Genomic DNA, 21,625 nt, shown 5'->3' with positions numbered 1-21,625 from the left:
AGTTGCATAATCGTCCAGATGTAAAATTTTACATTACATTTTTTAGCTCGCTTGTGCACTTGAATTTGTGCTTGAAATATGTGCCATTCTTCGTAGAACTTGCATGATATGTCACTAAAATATTCCAAAACTGCCAACATTTTACCTTTGGCTTAAAAATTGGACAAATCAGAAAACAGGACTGAAGGAGGACAGAATCCAGGGATTTATAACGCAACTACTGTCCAAATATGTATGTCATTGCATGATGCACTTATGCACAAAACTGACTTTAGCTCTAAGTGCATGAGCACCACAACCTTTTTCTTTCGACCGCTATAAAATATAGTTGTCAAAATATTTGATTGTAAAATTCTTTTTTTCATGATTTGATTTCCTGTCTCGAGCCCTGATTACCACAGTTTATCTTATGCACTACCTGTTTCAGGAGATAGTTTCAGTATCCAAGTGCCCTTTTTTTTATTACTACATTGTTCTGGAAATTTCCTATAATGCAAATTTATAATTATTTACATTTCTTGTTTTACTAATAAAGTGTCTGTAAGAAAAGAAGAAAAAATTTCTACATGTTTGCACTATAATGCTGCAGTCAGTTGGACATAGCAATCATCATATTTAATTCAGCACAATGTAATAAATACTTAAAATGAGAATTATTTTCTCAAATGCAAGCTAAATTAAACAAAGTCCTGATCACTAATAGCAAATCTTTTTGTGTTAAAATGCACGATCATTACATTCTGTCACTTATCAAATCATCATATGTGTACTCATTATTGTCTCATTTCATTATGATCAACAGCTTTTAATATTAGTCACAATGTGGAAAACAACTGCACATTAAGCTGCAAGAGACAGCAAATATAACTGGTTGCACCTTCTTTGTGCAGAGTAGTGAAAATAATGTCTTCCTGTTTGATGAAGCTAAAGATTCTTCTGAACTGAAAATGTATTGTGTCATCATTCAATGATTTGGAAACATGCTACTAACAATGAAAAAGATAGATAGCTTCTCATCATAAAGACAACACACTGGGTTGCAGACAGGCACAACAAAGAGACTGTTTCACATTAAGCTTCCGCACAATGACTTCATCAGAAAAGAAAAACATAAAAAGGTAACCCCGCCTCTCTCTCTCTCTCTCTCTCTCTCCCCCCTCCCCCCCCCCCCTCTCTCTCTCTCTCTCTCTCTCTCTCTCTCTCTCTCTCTATCACACACACACACACACACACACACACACACACACACACACAAACATACACACACTCACTCACTATCTTTGGCTGCTAAGGACAGGCTGACACTGAAACACATCAGACAGGTGCAACAATCCTTAGTGGAGCAGGGAAGGTGGGGGGATAGCAGGGTATGGGTGGGGGAATAGGAAACAAAAGGCAAACAAGTTTACATGGTGCAGTGTCGGGAGGGAGGGAGGGAGGGACGGGGGGGGGGGGGGGGAGCTGAAAGAAGAAAAGCAGAGAAGAGGAAACGATTGGCAAGTGCATTGGCAGAGAGCAGTGCACAATGAGAATGAGGGGACATGATTTGGGAGGAAGTGATAGAACACAGGGTGGGAACAATTGGGTGGAGGGTGCGGCGACAGTAAGTTACCGTAGGTTGAGGCTGAGATGATTTCAGGAGCAGAGAATGTGTTGTAAGAATAACTCCCACACACACAGTTCAGAAAGCTGGTGGAGTAGGAGAGGATACAAATGGCCTGGGTTGTGAAGCAGCCATTGAAATCAAGTATGTTATGTCCAGTTGCATGTTGTGAAACAGGATGGTCCACTTTGCTCTTGACTGCAGTTTGGCACTGGCCATTCATCCTGGATGATAGCTCATTAGTAGTTAAACCAATTTAAAAAACTGAGAAAAGATTACAGCACAGCTGATAATCGACATAACTGCTTTCACATGTGGCCCAGCCTCTGAAGGGATAAGATACGCCTGAGACAGAACTGGAATAGGAAGTGCTGTGTGGGTGGATTGGGCAGGTCTTGCACCCGGGTCTTCAATGTGGACATGATCCTGTGGCAAGTGACTGGGAGTGGCATAGGGATAGACTAGGATCTTAGGATGGGCGAGTGATGGAACACCACTTTAGGAGGGACGGGAAGCATCTTGGGTGGGATGTCCTTCATCACAGGGCATGAAGATAGATAATCAAAGCCCTGAAGAAGGATGTGCTTCAATTTTTCTAGTTCAGGGAAGTACTGGGTGATGAGGAGGGGCTCCTTTGTATCTGGTTCTCGATGGTGGTAGGAGGAATTGGGGTGTCTGGAAATATGGCATAAGAAATCTGGGGGATAGTGTCTACCTATGAAGGCCTCTATGATACTTTCAGCGTACTGGACAAAGGAGCTACCATCATTGCAAATACACTGTTCTCTGGTGGCTAGACTGTACGGGAGGGATTTTCTGGTATGAGAGGGATGGAAACTGTTGAACTGCAAGTACTGTTGGTAGTTGGTTGGTTTAATGAGGACAGAGGTGTGGCTGGAGTCCACAGAGAGGTGGTCAACATACAGGGAGGTGGCACACTGGGTTGTGAAGGACTAAGTGATGTGGGTGGAAGAGAAGGTGGTGTGGTGAGGTTGTGAAGGGATGAGGATAGGGTGTCCTGGGGTCCTGCATCCAGATCATGAAGAGATTGTCAATGAACCTGAACCACCTCGGAGGTTTGGGGTATTGGGAGGCTCAGATGGTTTCTTCTACATGGCCCATAAACAGGTTGGCATAGGAGAAGGCCCTATGGGTGCCCGTGGCTGTGCCTCAGGTTTGTTTGTATACCTTCCCCTCAAAGGAGAAGCAGTTGTGTATTAGGATGTAGCTAGTAAAGTATAAGGAATAAGGTCTTGGGTTTGGAGTCTTATGGATGTTGGGAGAAGAGGTGTTCAATAGTGGCAAGACCTTGGGCATGAGGCATGTTGGAATATAGGGAAGTGACATCAACAGTGACAAGTAGGGATCCTCAGGGTAAAGAAGTGGGAGAGTTGGTGAAGCAAGTGGTTGGTATCTTTGAACTGGGAGGCTAGATTCTGGGCAATGGGTTGGAGGTGTTGGTCAATGAGGGATGAAATTCTTTCAGTGGGAGCACAATAACCATTTATAATGGGGCATACATTATGGTTGGTCTGTGGATTTTGGGGAGCAGGCAGAAAGTGGGTGTGCAGGATGTGATGAGGCGAGGAAGGAAATGGATTAGGGGAGAGGTTCTTGGAAGGGACTACAGTTTTAAGCAAGGATTGGAGGTTATTTTAGAATCCTGAGATGGAATCAATCTGGCAGAGTTTATAGATGGAGGTGTCACACAATTGGCAGAGGCTTTCTGCCAGATAGTCACTGTAATTCATAACGAAAGTGATGGAACCTAAGTTAGAAGGTAAGTAGATTAGGTCATGAAGTGTTTTGAAGCTGTATATAGCTGTCCTTTCTTCTGCTGAAAGGTTAGAGTTCTTGGGATGGGACCTGGGTAAGGCTGGCAAGACCAAACAGAAAGTAAAGAATTCCCAGAAGATGACTAGGCATAGGTTAATCAGGTGGATGGGGAGAGATCCACAGCTGAATGGTGGTATGGCATTAAGTTGGATTTGGTTGGAAGGATCAGTGGCAAAGAAGTGTCTCTCCAGTGCAGGTCTTTAACAAATTCAGCATGGTTAAATTTTGGTTTAGGGCTGAAGGTGAGGCCTTTGAATAGTACGAGGAGGAACAATGTGGTTCCCTTCCGCACCCAATCTCCACAACATCCTAGTGTATCCCTAAGACACTCCCAATTCCAACCACTTGCTACAGGGGCCATATCCCTGTGGGAAGGCTAGGTGCAAGACTGCCAAATCCACCTCCAAAGCACTTCCTATTCCAGTCCTGTCACAGGCTTATAGGCCGGACCACCTGTGAAAGCAGCCATGTAATACAACAGTTCTGCTGCTATCATTCCTCAAGCATTTTATATTGGTATGGCCATCAACCAGCTATCAACTGGGATGAATGACCACTGCTGAACTGTGTTCAAGAGCAAAATGGAGTATCCCATTGCACAACATGCAGCTGAACATAACATGCTTAATTTCAATGGCTGCTTCAGAAGCCGGGCCATCTGGATGCTTCCCTCCACCACCAGCTTTTCTGAACTGCACAAATAGAGTTATCCTTACAACAAATTCTCTACTCTTGAAATCGTCCTGGCCTCAACCTGCATTAACTCACTGTCCATGCACCCTCCACCCATCGGTTTCCACCTCCTCTGTCTTATCACATCCACTGGCCTCATGTCCACTCATGCTCATTGTGCACTGGTCTCTGCCAATGCACCCACCAATCCTTTTCCCCCTTCTCTGCTCCTCCTCTTTCTGCTCTCTTTTTTTCCCTTCCCTCCCTCCCCCACAACCTCATGATGCTGCACCAGGTAGACTTGTCTGCCAGCTCCAATTCTTGCACGCTTCACCAGGCAAAGTTTCAGTCTGGCCTGAGCAGCCAGAGATAGTGGTCATGTGTGTATAAGATTTGCTTGCTTATGTGATTGCGTGCATTTTTTGTTTTCGGATGAAGGTTTTGCCCAAAAGCTTACATTATAACAGACTTTTAATTGAGCCTGTCTGCAACTCAACGTGTCATCTTTGGGATGAGTAGCAATCTATCCTTTCTATAACTGTTGATATTCCAACCTGGACTTTTCACTGTCTGAAACATGCTACTAACTTAGTTTCATTCTATAAGAATACTAAACATTCACAAAGGTGGAAATATCTTGCAAGAGAAGTTGCAAGACTGAGGATGAATAATGACCACACTGAATGTCTGAATGGATCAGTAAAAGAAAAATTGACAGTTCTTCTGTGTTATAAAATAGATGGGAATGTAAAGTTATTGCCATTAATTATTACAAAGTTTACAGACAGATGTTTTAAGAACAAACAAATATTGTATACTTTGACTACAATAGCGTTACTTGGATCAAGAAGTTAACAATTCTTATCAGACCCCCCCCCCCCCAGAAAACAAAGGACAGTAGTTTAAGGATTTTGCCATAGTATCCCATCACCATGTCCATCCTGTATCATTCACTGAATAAAACAATATCTGAATGAAAAATTTTACTATTTTTGGAAATATTCTTTAAATCAAACACCAGATGGGGACATCACATGTGACTTAAAAATGTAGATCTGCTGAATTCCTGTTGAGCTGTATTAGAGTTTCCATACTTGTGATTAGAGAGTATTTGTATGACCTGATAAAGTTCCATTTCCAATTCCGAGTCACTCCTTCAGCATAACTGAAGTAAGCAGCTATTTAAGGAGAAACTATTTGGGTCTCTAGCATTGAATAGATGGACTTACAATGAAATGCCATTGTCTGCATCAAAAATCTCGTAAAAGGATGGGTAGTGAATAAGGTGAACTGTATATAGTGGTACACAGCCAGTTATACTTAAACCTGCCGAATGCCACATACATAATTCCACAAAATTACAGGAATGCAACCATATCAAATAAGTCACATCTCCTGACATCTTTGGCTAAGAAGCATCATCCACCTACTGCACCTAAGACTGACAGTGTAGCTTTCTCATCTACCTAATAAAAATGTCACCCACACTATTTTGCATATTGATACACACCACCACAGTCACATAAATGGGCAGTGGAGGAGTATAGTACTGCCACACCTTCTATGATGGGCGTTGTGTCACATTCTGATTTATAAACACTGTGCATTAATGAAAGGGGTACTGTACCACTGTCTTTGAGAGCTGCCTGTTTCAGGTGCCAGATTTCTCATTTTAACATCTAACTACTAGGGCGGGGTTTGAGCAACCCACACAAGACTTTTTTTTTATATAATTTCTACTGTTGGCGCGCTACAGATCCACCAATTTCGGTATTCTCAGTGGGCTGCAGAGGCTTATGACAGGTAGACGTGTGCCGCACTCTTGCAACAGTAAGTAGCTGTTCTACATTATTGGTGTTTCTGTAAGCCCCACGTGTGCTTTTGTGTAGCATTTACTTACAACATGCTAATACAGTAATTTGCTTATATTCTAGTATATTTATAACAATCGCTCACTTTATCTCTGATGAGGATATTTTATGACTGTTAGATGAAAGCACTGACTCAGAAAGTGAAAATAACACAAAAGAAGAAGGACTTGACGTTAGCGATCATGATTCAATACACAGTTAAGACCTTTCTGGATCAGAGATCGAAAAAAGTGAAGAGGAAGAAGAAGAAAGCCCAAGGAACTATTTTTATGGTAAGAACAGATAGAAATGGAGTAAATCTGCCTCACATTCATTTTGTATACTACAGCACAATACTATGTGAAAGAGATTGAAATGATCTGCTGTTTGTAACAGTACAATGTCGCCAGTAGAGAGTTGGAAACTTTTATTTACTGGTGATGTGAATGGGACTAGCATGCACTATATCAACAAAAAACTTGAGGACAAATATTAAACTAAATTATTACAGCCATACTATGCTAAAACAGTGACTGCTGTGAGTCGAGAACTTACCTTGGATTGCTTGTGTTTATTTCAATATTCAAGTCAAACCACAAAGATATTAGACTGCTAATGGCAACTGATTTTAGTGGTAGAGATATTTTTCGAGGTGTAATGGGAATAAAAAGAATTTTATTCATTTATTTCAATGTAACATTTGATGACATCAGTACACGCAAAGAAAGAAAATCTACAGTTAACACTGGCCTTGATAAAAGAAATTTTTGAAAATTTTAATAGCAACTGTGGTGTGAACTATTCTTGTTCAGAATATTTATGTTTTGATGAAATGTTGGTAAAATTTTGAGGAAGATGCTCATTCAGAATGTTTATCAAAAGTAAACTTGGAAACTATGGCCTGAAAATGCATTGTATTTGTAATGCGAAGACCCGTTACCGGTATAATGCATTCATACACTCTGGAAAACCATTTACCCACAGAAATACCCTTTTTGCTGTGCCAACACAGGATGTGCTAAAGCTTGCAGAGTAGTTTTATGGAACTAATAGAAATATAACTGGAGATAGTTTGTTTATATCTGTTGAGTTAGTAAATGAATAAGTCAACCAAAGACTAACATATGTATGCACTGTATGAAAAAACAAACGGAAAATTCTTCACGAGTTTTTGCCTAATAAAAGAGAACACACGGAATCAAATCATCTTTTGGATCTGTATGAGACAAGACCTTGGTGTCATTCACTCCAAAGAATTATAAAAGAGTAGTTTTCTATGCATCACAATGTGTCTACAAATCAAAAATTGAAGAAACCTGTAATTACATAATTTTACAATAACACTAAAGGAGTGGTTGACATTTTAGATTTGAAATCCTCAAATTATACTTGTTCATGTAGAGCAAGAAATGGCCGAACACAATTTTTGCTGCTATACTGAATATTTGTCTTGCTAACAGATGTTCTTTGGGTCAGTTCTAATCCAAATAAAAATCAGTAATAGAGAATACATAAAGTCCATTTCAATGGGTCTTGTAAAGATACATATTTGCAGTGCATTAGAAAATAACCTAAATTTGGCCAAAGATATACAGGAAATAATGTGCAACTTGGCTCGCAGAGAACAAACTTGATCAACGCCTAATGCAGATGAGCCTGGTACTAGTAATTCTCAAAAGCGAATGTGTTACATTTGCCTGAGGTTGAAAGATAAAAAGAGCTCTCCAATATGTAAAACTTGAAAATAATTTATTTTGTAAGCCTCACACAAAGACAATCAATTATTGTTTGTCCTGCGAACCAAAAGAAAATGAATGATTTTGTAGGCTCTTAATAATGTACTGTCATTTTTTCCTTACTAATAGTATTTTTGTTTTACAATTTTAATTTCATTTTATGTTCCTATCTTGTTAAAAAAAAAAAAAAACAAAGATTTTAATTACAAGTTAATTATGGAATTGATTTTTGTCATTTTATCTAAGCAATAAAATAAAAAACTGGAAACAAGTTTTTGTAAATGATTTAAAATTTCTGTTAAGACTGATTACTTTAAGTACAATAAACACTTTAAATATGTTATATTTTATTACGTAAATATATAAATACATAAGTTAATTCCAGTTATTATTTATAAACATACCTAAACTCTGTTGGGGTACTTCTAGATCCTAAATTCAAGCGTATGTTACTAAAAACAGCACCTGTATTTAAAAGGTTAAGTAAGTTAAAATCACTGCCACAATTAAGTAAATTGTTCACCAGTCAAATTTTGATGGCTTCCTTCATCACCGGGTCCTTTAAGTATCATGAAGACATTATAATCCTCATGTTTTCATAGCCCATGGAGTGGCCAGTCTCTATGTAGTGCTCAGCAACTGCTTATTTGCAACATGTGTAGCAGTGATGCTCCAAGCAACATTAGTGAATGGTTCTCATGTCATCTGCACATCAAACAAAAATCTGTACTGGTAGGTGATCTAATATATGCCTGCATTAGACAGTATTAAGTCAAACTTTACAAAGCCAAAGATAGTGGCTGGGCAAAAGATAATCTTCATTTTCTACTTAGAAAATTTCTGATCTACTCCAGAAGAATTATCCCCTACTTACAGGAAAGCCATGGATTTGAACCTTTCCTCTCCAACCTCTTGGTTCCCAGGGCATTCACTTTTGGTCTGAACTGCAGAGCCTTCCATTTTTGTGGAGTGCACTCCCATTATCTCCAAATGCTATTTTTAATTGTTCAAAATATTCAAAAAGGTTGTTGTCTGTAATGGTACACACTATGTGGACAATTGTATTGACGACACCAGCTGGAAAAACGGAAATGGTCATATAGTGTCAGTGGCCGGGAGTTCCCAGTCAAGTAGTTCGGCCACCAAGTGGAAGTCTTATTGACTGCGATGCCACATTGGGCGACTTGCGAGTTGACATTGGGGATGAAATGATGATGAAGACAGCACAACACCCAGTCCCTGAGGGGAGAAAATCTCCAACCCCAGCCAGGAATCGAACCCGGGCCCCTGTGCGAGGCATTCCAATGTGCTGACCATTCAGCTAATGGGGTGGACAAGACACCAGCTGTCTGTGGTGGATGGTAATAAACTGTCTGCCTGCAGGTATAAAACTGAGTGTTTTGGCTTGTGGTATGTTCAGTTACACAGACCACTGCATTCTTGAGGCAAAGCTATGCAAGTGGCACTCATTTCCTATCACATGCTTTTTAACGGCTTGGCTTCAGTTAGCCAGCAGTTCCCCCACTTGTCCTCATGTGGGCAAGTACCTGCTGAATATGATCCAACAGGTGAGTACCCCTTCCACACGGCAAGGAAACATGGCAGTTAGCTGTGTCTCAATGGAGCAGAAGGTGTGGTGATAAAGAAAGGAAGCGTATAGCACCTTTACTGCAACTTTGTAGCAAATGCAAATATGTGCACAGATGAGTGAGATACCCACGGCCTTAACACGCCTCACAGGCAGCTGTGTTATTAGGCACAGAAGTTGTATGCAATTACTTCCATCAACCTACTCTCTCTCTCTCACACAAGCTCAGTGAAGATTGGGCAGATTGACTATACAGTTGTAAACACTAAAACAGTCAAAAAGGGAGGTTTAATTCTTTTCCATCTGAAAGTGAACTGATATTTTAATGGATGTAATTAAGATGGTAAAAGAATTGATGAAGTTCATCCTCACCATGGGGCCACACCACAAATTTATCATCCACATACCTCAAAAAAATATCAGTATAAATTTTAAAAGCCCAGCACCTTTTCCTCAAAGCCCTTCATAAACAAACTCGCCAACAAAGTTGAATAATGAATATTCTGAAGCAAGGACATGCTAAAATAAAGTTATAATCTGTGTACCAAAATGTTTTGCACATTATATTTTCCAATGAATGATTAAGAATCTATGAGGAAGATTTTTGTAACAATGATATGACATCAAAATTGACCAATCAGTCTGAACTGTTGAGCCTGAGAGTCTTCAGTCTGTTAATAAATTCAGTTCAGTTCCATAAGTGGCACTTCTGAACAATAGATGTCTACAACAAGGCTAAGAGCTTGGCAATGAAATATTTTAGAGACTCATTCAGTTTTGCTTGCTTTTGAGCAAGGGCACATCCTTCTTGCACAATATTAGTAAACCATATAACCTCAGTGCAGCTGCATCATGAATTTTTAATATATTCACTACTTCTTGATGGAATGAGGAAGCATTCAAGAGAAAAGACATCTTGAGACTATGTGGTTAGTGGGGTACTTACTTATCAATCTTGTTATATGTGCAATCATCCAGCAGACTTTTCATTTTAGCATCATAGATGTCATGTGGTACTAAAACAGTCTTTGTATGGGACATCAACCCAACATCCATCTGCTACAGCCTGACAAGTCAGCGATTGCTGGACAGCACACTATATGGCAGTGGGCAGTATACCATGAAAATGTCAAGATTTTAACATCCACATCATTCTTCTGAAAATTGATGATTAAGAAAGCCTTCAAAATATCTCTGACTAATGACTTACCAAATTGCAATGGTGGTTCTAAGTAAGGTGAAATGTGAATCCAGCACTTGAAACAGTGAGCTCCCAAAGACAGCAGTATAATGGCCCTGTTGTTAACGTCCAGTGTTTGCAAATCAGAACCTGTGACATGTTTTCTGCTATAGATAGTATGCCAGTGATATCCATCTCAGCTGCTGAAGGGAAATTTCTGCAGCTGTGGTGGTCTGTACCTACATGTTCAAGAGTGTAAGTTGTTTGTTTATTAGACAAGTGGGAGGACTGCAACAACAGTCCTACATCTCTAAATATGGCTCCATGGTTCCAAGCTGAAATATCACCAGAAGAACACTTACTGGATGTGACTGCAGGAACTTAATTTCATAGAACAAGCATGAAAACATGAATATTCTCATATAAGTAATTGTTTGCAGCGTGTGAAAAATACAAAACAGAAATGTCCATTACAAAACAGCAAAATCAATCCTCTTATCAGACAGATCATCTGTAGATATTCTTTCCACTGTAAAGCTTTTAAAGCAGATGCAGCAAATGAACAAGACATACATCAATGTTAGAAAAATTCTATTTTATAAAAGGCTCAGAAACTGATGTACATGAATTAGCAACCAACACAATTGATCAGCTACACAGAATTGCTAATAATAAAAATCTCTTCACCGAGCTTCCACCATTTTACATATACATAAACATTGTTCCTGGGTAAGTATCCATGAGGTCACATGAATACAAAGCTAGCAGTACCAGGTAAACATCATCTACTTGACATAACTGAAGCAACAAAAGTTGTTCATGTAAGAGCCTTCCTCTTACATTTAAATTGTATTCACACATCTAGGTACACTCCGCAGTTCACAATCAAACATACACATAGCGTACACCATTCTATCTGTAGTTTGATGTTAATATAATTAATGTCTACACAGGTAGCAATCTATCGGGGGAAAGAGTAACAACCAAACAACACAAAGTTTTCATTATCACCCTGAAAAAATAAAGTGGCATAATTATTTTTCTTTATTTGCAGGTATGTGTCTTCAATCCTTGGCACGTGGAAATCCTTGCATAAGGTTACCATAGCAAGCCACTAGAGGAGCCAAAGCAAAATGTTGCATCTCATTGGTAAAGTGAAGTTTCATAAAGTAATTCGTTTTCTGTGTTTGAAGAGGAACAATGTTGGAACAATCAACGCTGAGTTGGTGAAGTGTATGGTGACAATGCGTCACTGTATGACACAATGGTTAAGTGGCATAGGCATTTTCAGTGTGGTCAGACAAGTCTGAATGTTGAATAATGAACTGGTAGATCACTTCTCTGTGTAGAACTGTGAATTATAAGTGAAGTGGAGTTCCTCACGCTTGAAGGGCAGAATATCACATTTGAAGCAATAGTGAAAAAATTGAAAGTCCATCATAGATCAGTTTTCAGTGCCTCACTCAACATTTAAAAAATAACAAACACTGAATCTCTGACTGTTTTCACCTATTCCAGAAGCCCAGAAAACCAAGGAAGCAGCAGGAATGTTGTACATTTGTTTTTGAAGAGGGTCTGTCTTAAGCAAAACTCAATTTTTCATTTTCTTTTAACGTTTTTCACAGAAGATTCATCAGCATCAGTTGGTTTTTTATTATCTTTCTATAGCACAGGAAAAATGCTCTTTTCTACTTGTACACACACAAATTTGTGTTTTGAAGACAGTATTTACATGTTTAAAAACAAAAAGTTTTTTATATATACTTTGATACAATATGCTGTCGTTTTCCTGGATTTTTATGTTGTCTTGTTTCATAGTTAGTCATGTAAAACCTACTGTTGAACAGTTATAAATTTTACAACTGGCAATGTTATGGTTATGCCTGCAATTAACTAATTTTATGTGGAAGATGGTGTGTGTGTGTGTGTGTGTGTGTGTGTGTGTGTGTTTGCAATGTGATTCACTTACTTTTTCTGGTTTACCCATTATCTTCACTGTGAAGGCCTGCACTAAGTAACTTCCAAAGTAACTGTTTACGAAGTACAGAAACAAGATAACCATAGCAATCCCAGTTGTACTGCCATACAACTGCAGTTTAGATTTCTTTGTCAGAGTGATGACTATTGACCTAACAGTAACTATGAATAAACACAGAAAGTCTGTACTGCAAATACACTTCACTCTATCACAGAAAAAGAAGACCAAATGCTCAGTTAATAATACAACTTTCCTCTGCTGTTTTGTGTCACATATTAACTTTGACTGCAGTATATGCTGCAGTTTTATGGCCACATGATTTTTGATTGCTCATCTGATTCCCTGCTTAGTACTAGAGTCTTACTGACATCCAGTGCAACATACAATACGAAAAAAGACTTGCAAAAGAATAAGTGAATAATGTGAACACTTAAGTAAAAAAAAGTTGATTTACATTCTGTGATACACTGTGGTTTCCCTTTCAAGGAACAAATTAGCAGGAATGCAATAAATTTTATAGATTTCACATTTCCTGCTTGGTAGATATGAATGTTCTCATCCAGATTTGCAGATATATTAAAGCTATTCAGGAATCAAATACCTAAAAATTGCATTTTCAGCTTATTCCTCTAGTGCAACTCTTTGGAATAGAAAGGTAATGGAAAGCACTGTAGTCCCTACACCAATAGATATTTGTAATCAAATATTAAACTGTTACTAGAATAATCCTAATAATCCTAACCCCACAAAAATACAGACCACTTGCCACACAGAGTTTGTAAAGTCATAAAACCAGTTACATATTCTTACTGAAATGTAAACTGTGAGAGACACATTTCTCTGAAATCACTTCCACTTGAAATGACCTTGTGCCGGAATACTTTACCCTGTTGTCATACAACGTGTCTATCAAGGTTATGAATCGACGCGCAGGAGACTTCTGCTTGAGAGTCAGCTGGGGGACGTCACGGATCAGAACAGTATGGAAGACACGAGAAATCTGCAAGTAATCACTCGCACCCAGGGGCTGTAAGGCAAAAACACACAGCAGTAAAAGTATGGTTCTCAGCATACAACACTGATTTATTTTAAGTAACGAAAAGTAACAGCAAATACTCAAACAAAATATCAGGAACCACTCAACCATTGTTCTACTGCTCCATATTTGTCATCCACAACCACACCAACAAGAGCACATATGGGAGGGAGAGAGGGAGGGAGGGAGATTGATTTTATTTACTCTCCCAATTCTACAGGGGTTGAGCAACTCTCTTGGACTGATTTCATATGGTTAACATGGAGAAGGTCATTGCTCCTTCTGAGGAAAAACTGCTTCTCTCAGTCAGCTTACAACAGCATTAGCATGTAGCTCCATGAGTGAGTGACTGTGCACTCTAAAGACAAACTTAAACTTGAGCTTATTTACTGCACAATGCTTCCTCTATACAGAATGAGACTGTCCTCTCTAATATTTCTTTATAACTGTTATTGTCTGCACCACTTACTAATGCGGTCTGTAAGTGCAGTGTCTGAACTTGGGCGACAGTCATTCAAAGCTTGGCTTTCTTTGAGAAAATAAAGGCTACAAGTTGTGAAGTTACAAGCTTACGGACATTTTTATTTCATTTTATCATTTATTATACTTATTGACTAGGAACAATCTTTAAATTCATGAAAAACTATAAAAAGCTACATAAAAATGGCAGCAATGATTATTTGAAGTGTGTGTGTATCAGTCAGTCAATGGTGACAGAGTGCAGTGCGGTTCAGTGTACAGTAAACATCACCACAAGATACAAATCAGGACCAACATCCAGGGTCATAGCTTACACTCTGGCAGAAATACACTGAATAATTACATATGTACTAAATAACCAAGCATCATGTCAAGCTCAAGCAATTGCTAATGGATGCCTTCTTAAGAGTTTATATGAGGCATAAAAAACAATGTTGTGAGCCAGTTTAAAATTTGAATGTTGTTATGGATGACAAAAGCTCAGAAGTTTGGGTGTATGGAATGTGACCTATTGATGATAAATTTACAAATACAGACAAATGAAAAATTATGCATAGCGGATTATTTTAAAATTCTCTCAGGATGTATCGTGTTGATGCAATGCAGTTTTTCTGTGAACGAACACACATGGTTTAGATCACTTCACATGTATCCGTCATATGAACTTTATAGACTTTCAACGTGTGTTATTATGCAGAAGACATACAATTTTCTTTGTTTAGCCTTATACAGACCCAGTTCAGATGGATTCCTGCATTAAAGCAATTCAAGTAGTATTTCACCCACCACTGTTTTATTCAGAATGACCTTCATATGATAATTAAGGGATCTGGTCTTCATATTTCTTTCCCTTTTCTTAAATGTCTTTCCACACTGGTACGGCGACTTAACTACTTTGAAGCACCCGCCTGTCAGCTTATACGCATGCCTTCTATTTTGTTATAGTCATTTGAAATCAGCCTTTATTTCAGTTTATCTCCAGAATACACCCATAACAACTGGGGCACTAAAAACACTTTTCTTATCCATTTGCTAAAATAACTGAGGACATGAGTTGCAAGTGCTACTTGGAGATGAAGAGGTTGGCACAGGAAAGGAATTCGTGGTGGGCCGCATCAAACCAGTCGGACGACTGGTGCCCCCCCCCCCCCCCCCTTCTCCCCCAAGAAAGGGTAATTTACAACATCTAACAAACATGTGTTCTGAAATTTTATCACATATTAGATGACTGAACTCTTTATGTACAACAGGGGTAGTCAACCTATTTTACCTACCACCCACTTCTGTATACCTGTAACTAGCAAAATTTTTTAACTGCCCACTGGTTCCACAGTAATGGTGATTTATAAAGTACGGAAGTAACTTTTCTTTATAAAATTTATAAAGCAGAGTTACAGCAAGTTAAAGCATATAATAATAATTACTTACCAAATACTTTATGTCAAAATTGTTTGAATACCTAATGACAAGACTTTAAAATCCCTACAGCCTAGCCTCTTGCTCACCATAACACCCACAAGTGGGTGATGGGGACCAGGTTGACAACCACTGCTGTACAACTTTATGTTCACCCTCTTATATAGTGTCACAATAGTTTACTAGTCCCCCAGGTTCTGAGAGTAAGCAAATGATGGCTATGCAAGAGAATGTTAGTATGCAAATGTTTTGACATAATGAGTGCTTTTTAAATTCGAAATAGGAGACTTTCCTAAATCTCATTCTGTGCATCATTATCTTTATCTATTGCTCAACATAATATGGTGGCCCAACCTACTTTTGCTTTGGCTTAATAATCACCCTCATTTCTTCTTATGGCTACATGACAACAGAAAAAAGTGCAGTAACAACAAAATCAGTTCCCACAATGAGATTTTCATTCTGCAGCAGAGTGTGCGCTGATGTGAAACTTCAGATTAAGACTGTGTGCCAGACTGAGACTCGAACTTGGGACCTTTGTCTTTCGTGGGCAAGTGCTCTACTGTCTGAGTTACCCAAGCATGACTCATGACCCGTCCTCACAGCTATAACAAGATCAGTCTTTGCTGGTATGTAGTTTAGAATCTGATGATCAAGAATAGCTGTTTTCAAGGCAAATAAGAGTGATATCGATACAATACACTGTGACTTAGAATTAGGGAAAAAAACAATAGCATCTTCTTGTGGTCTAGAGAGTTGACTAATGACACCTAGAGTTCCAGTTCTCTCTATTTGTGACTAGAGATCTTCCTCAAATATGATTTAAAAACAAACAAAAATGAATAATGCTTCCAGAAGGCATCATAGTCTACAACTGCATGCCAATACAAACAATTGCTATGTAAGAAAACCATAACTACTGAAAAAGAATGTAGCTACTTACAGTCTTTAAAATAAAACATGAGGGCTATTCAGAAAGTAAGTTCCATTAATTTACATATTTAAAAAGTAAAAAGTACACTGAAAGGTTCTTTATTATATACAATTTAAAGCTACAACTCTCCAGCTATTTTTCTACGTAACTAACTCCTACAATAATGAACTTGTTGTATCAAGGAACAAGTTTTTCAGTGCCCTCATTGTAGAATTCTGCCACCTGTGAGCTAAGCCATGCTTTGACACTGTCCTTTACTTGTTGTCATTTTTAAATTGCTGCAGTCTTAGCCTTGTTATTAGCTTTTGATGAAAGTCAAAAATCATTGGATGACAAAACAGGTTTTTTATGGAGGATGATCAAAAAATTCACAGATGAAACTATTAAATGATTTGCATGCTTACGGCAGTATCTGGCTCCAGATTACCAAGCACAAAACTGATGACAGAATTCAACATCCTGCTCTTTTGATCTGTATGGCTCTTCTGAGATTTTTTTTCTGGGTTTTGTAGTCAATTTTGGAGTTTGTTATAGTGTCTCTTTTCATAAAATCAATGAGTACTCCCTTTCTGTTAAGAAAAAAAGATAGGAAAAAAAGTTTACATGGGGAGTTAGTGTGGCCTCACTTCATAGACTGGGTTTTTGTCTAAATGTTGACATACACAGCCCAACTTTGAGCAACCGTCACAATTTGATAGAGGAATTTATCTCCTTCTGCATCATACAGCATCAGAAATGTTAACACAGCACCCAAAGTCTGTTTCATACTCATTGGTCAGAAGCTTGGAACCCCATCACTAGCTTATACAACACTGTCCACCATATCTAAAGGAAAGTGATAATTATGAATCAACAAGTTTTTTCTAATTCTGCAATAACGGTTGCAATGCATTCATTTGTAACAGATGGTTTGTACACTTCTTTCTTCACAATGGGCATTCATTCAAACTTTTCAAAATAAATAGCATAATTTTCTTAAAGCACTATCATGCATCACATCTCTCTGTATACTGCACAAAGTTCATCAAGAATGTCTACAGCTTTCATGCACACAGATTGGTTACAGCAAATAATTCACAGATGGCAGGATTTTCAATGATAGCAGACATTTTCGTTCACAGTTATGGCACAAACAACTGATCAACAATGTTTCTGCAGCACTGCCAGAGCTGTACTGAGCCGGATGACACAGTAATGCTGAAACCACTTTGCTACCTCAACACTTCCATACACTAGACAGCACTAGAACTTACTGTCCGAACAGCACTCATAATTATGTTTGTCATGTAGTCTTACTCGATCACACAATTCGCTGAATGTGCAGTCGATCACTTGTCCACAAGTTTTGCTGAATGTCACATTTCGACCCAGTATTGTAAGTGTTCGTGGACGGATTATATCATTTTCTTGTGAACATAGTAGTTTGAAGATAATATCCAGCTGTTTGTTTGCATCACACTCAGTTTTCCTGGAATGAAGAATATCAATTGCTGAATAGAGATTACAATACAGTCTATGCTAATGAGAACAGTGTTGTGCACATGCAAGATAAAAATACAGGAAAATCTTATTGGAACACAGAAAGCCAGTCTACCTGTTTTTAATCATCATGCATTTTGTCTGTGGACATTATCCAAAATTGAAATTCAGAATGAAATTTTCACTACAGTAGAGTGTGAACTGATATGAAACTTCCTGGCAGATTAGAACTGTGTACCAGACCAAGAATCAAACTCAGGACCTTCGCCTTTCGCAGGCTAGTGCTCTTGCCAACGAAAGGCGAAAGTACTGAGTTTGCGTCTTGGTCACAGTTTTAATCTGCCAGGAAGTTTCAACATAAAATTACTTAGCTTTAGATTATTTCTACACTAATAATAATAATAATAATAATAATAATAATAATAATAATAATGTAAGTGTTCATGGACAGATTATATCATTTTCTTGTGAACATAGTAGTTTGAAGATAATTTCCAGCTGTTTGTTTGCATCACACTCAGTTTTCCTGGAATGAAGAATATCAAAGATAAAATACCAAATTTCTGGCTAAAGAAGTTCACCTCAACACATTCACATCTAACTAAATTATTTAACAGTTACATTGCAGACCCATACACATTCCCTGATACGCTTACACATGGAATAACTTATCTGAAACCTAAAGATCAAGCAGACACAGCAAACCCAGCTAAATATCGCCCCATAACATGCCTACCAACAATATACAAAATATTAACTTCAGTCATGACACAGAAATTAATGACACATACAACACAGAACAAAATTATAAATGAAGAACAAAAAGGCTGTTGCAAAGGAGCACGAGGATGTAAAGAGCAACTGATAATAGATGCAGAGGTGACATATCAAGCTAAAACTAAACAAAGGTCGCTACACTACGCATTCATTGATTACCAAAAAGCTTTAGATAGTGTACCCCACTCATGGTCACTACAAATATTGGAAATATACAAAGTAGATCCTAAATTGATACAGTTCCTAAACATAGTAATGAAAAATTGAAAAACCACACTTAATATCCAAACAAATTCAAATAATATCACATCACAGCCAATGCAGATTAAGTGTGGAATATACCAAGGAGACTCATTAAGTCCTTTCTGGTTCTGCCTTGCTCTGAACCCACTATCCAACATGCTAAATAATACAAATTATGGATACAATATTACTGGAACATACCCACACAAAATCACATTTGCTATACATGGATGATATAAAACTACTGGCAGCAACAAATCAACAACTCAACCAATTACTAAAGATAACAGAAGTATTCAGCAATGATATAAATATGGCTTTTGGAACAGACAAATGTAAGAAAAATAGCATAGTCAAGGGAAAACACACTAAACAGGAAGATTACATATTGGATAACCACAGCGACTGCATAGAAGCGATGGAAAAAACAGATGCCTATAAATATGTAGGATACAGACAAAAAATAGGGATAGATAATACAAATATTAAAGAAGAACTAAAAGAAAAATATAGACAAAGACTAACAAAAATACTGAAAACAGAATTGACAGCAAGAAACAAGACAAAGCTATAAATACTTATGCTATACCAATATTGACCTACTCATTTGGAGTAGTGAAATTAGTAACACAGACCTAGAAGCACTCAATTCACTTACATGATCACAATGCCACAAATATAGAATACATCACATACATTCAGCAACTGAAAGATTCACATTAAGCAGAAAGGAAGGAGGAAGAGGATTTATCGACATAAAAAACCTACATTATGGACAGGTAGACAATTTAAGAAAATTCTTTCAAGAACGAGCAGAAACTAGCAAAATACACAATGCAATCACTCATATAAATACATCAGCTACACCACTGCACTTTCATAACCACTTCTACAACCCTTTAGATCACATAACATCAACAGATACGAAGAAAGTAAATTGGAAAAAGAAAACACTACCTGGCAAGCACCCGTATCATCTAACACAGCCACACATCAATCAAGACGCATCCAACACATGGCTAAGAAAAGACAATATATACAGTGAGACGGAAGGATTCATGATTGCAATACAGGATCAAACAATAAACACCAGATATTACAGCAAGCGTATTATTAAAGATCCCAATACCACAACAGATAAATGCAGACTTTGCAAACAACAAATAGAAACAGTAGATCACATCACAAGCGGGTGTACAATACTAGCAAATACAGAATACCCCAGAAGACATGACAATGTAGCAAAAATAATACATCAACAGCTTGCCTTACAACATAAACTTATAAAACAACACGTTCCCACATACAAGTATGCACCACAAAATGTACTGGAGAATGATGAATACAAATTATACTGGAACAGAAGCATTATAACAGATAAAACAACACCACATAACGAACCTGACATCATACTTACCAATAAAAAGAAGAAATTAACACGACTACTCGAAATATCTATACCCAATACAACAAATATACAAGAGAAAACAGGAGAAAAAATTGAAAAATACATCCAACTGGCTGAGGAAGTCAAGGACATGTGGCATCAGGATAAAGTTGACATTATACCAATTATACTATCAACTACAGGAGTCATACCACACAATATCCACCAGTACAACAATGCAATACAGCTACATCCAAACTTATATATACAACTACAGAAATCCGCAATTACTGATACATGTTCAATTACCCGAAAGTTCCTAAATGCAATGTAACATATACCGTACAGTTAAAAGGAAGTCACGCTTGATCAAGGTCCGTGTCACTTTCCATTTTTGACCAGACATAACGTCTGAGAAAAGAAAGAAAGAATAATAATAATTTCATATGGCTCAGTGGCTGGGGTGTATATCTTCCAATTTGATGTCACTTCAGTGACTTATGTGCCCCAAATCTACGCCAGTTATCCAACCGGTGAAAGGAGACCTACAGAAAATGGAATTCCTGGTGACGTCACATCGCTGAATGCATCGCACTCTTATTTTTGAAAATGTTATCCCCTACAGTTGGCTCATATCCATTATTAACTGCAACAGTTTTAATCAAATTAACCTCAGCTTCAAGATGTTTGCCAACTAACAGTGTAGAAACAGCTCCATGGATGGACAAATGAAAAAGGCTATTTTGTAAGAAACAGGGCGTGTTGAACAGGAGAGCACTATTTGATCAATGTAGGTTTCTTTGCGAAAAATACTGAAAGAAATTTTGTTGCCAATGGCTGCTAATGTTAAATCTAAATAATTTAATTGATGGAATCACGTCCTTTTTGTTCGTCAATAACTGCATGCAAGTACTGATTTCTTATAAATCTGTTCAGAATATAAACTGTTTATTCCCTAGTTCTTCTCTACGTTAATGATTATTTACGATCTGTTTAGATACTTGTGGATTTTCTGATGACACCAATAATTGGTGTTGAAACCTGGTTGTTTGTTTTATACCTAACATATTCTTGTATGGCTGTCGTATCACAGCCATGTTTAAAACTGAGAAAGAAAAACGTGTTTCATTTAGGTGCTCCAAAACTAGAGAAAAATGTATTACATGTAGATGGCCCAGACCTACCTCATCCAATCTCACTGAATGGAAGGACATATGCCAAGGATGGAAATTACTTTCACTGGCCACATCCTCTGTTTCTCACTTTCGGCTACTCTTCCTTTCAATGGCACAATACTTTCTGATTCAACTAGATGACAGGCAGTAAGGAACGGGCATGCCATTTGATGCTGTGTCCCATACAGGCCCCCACATTTCTTCATCAGATGTTTCATTTCCCCTAATTCCAATGTGTTTTGGTGGCCAGTAAAC

At 37.9% G+C, this 21,625-nt stretch overlaps 1 protein-coding gene across 1 annotated transcript in view; it reads right to left on the bottom strand.

Moving 5' to 3' along the window:
• LOC126101096 (putative ATPase N2B) overlaps positions 1-21,625 on the bottom strand; it is a 91,406-nt gene that overhangs the window by 19,951 nt on the left and 49,830 nt on the right. Inside the window, exons 4-5 of the mRNA XM_049911772.1 lie at positions 17,606-17,777; positions 13,330-13,470 (exon numbers count right to left, since the gene is read on the bottom strand). Coding sequence (XP_049767729.1) covers positions 13,330-13,470; positions 17,606-17,777 — 313 coding nt within the window. The remainder of the gene's footprint in view (positions 1-13,329; positions 13,471-17,605; positions 17,778-21,625) is intronic.

Source organism: Schistocerca cancellata, chromosome 9 (genome assembly GCF_023864275.1).
Source record: "Schistocerca cancellata isolate TAMUIC-IGC-003103 chromosome 9, iqSchCanc2.1, whole genome shotgun sequence".
NCBI lineage: Eukaryota > Metazoa > Arthropoda > Insecta > Orthoptera > Acrididae > Schistocerca > Schistocerca cancellata.
Note: the sequence above shows the minus strand (reverse complement) of the source record. Positions and strands in the feature narration are given on the sequence as shown.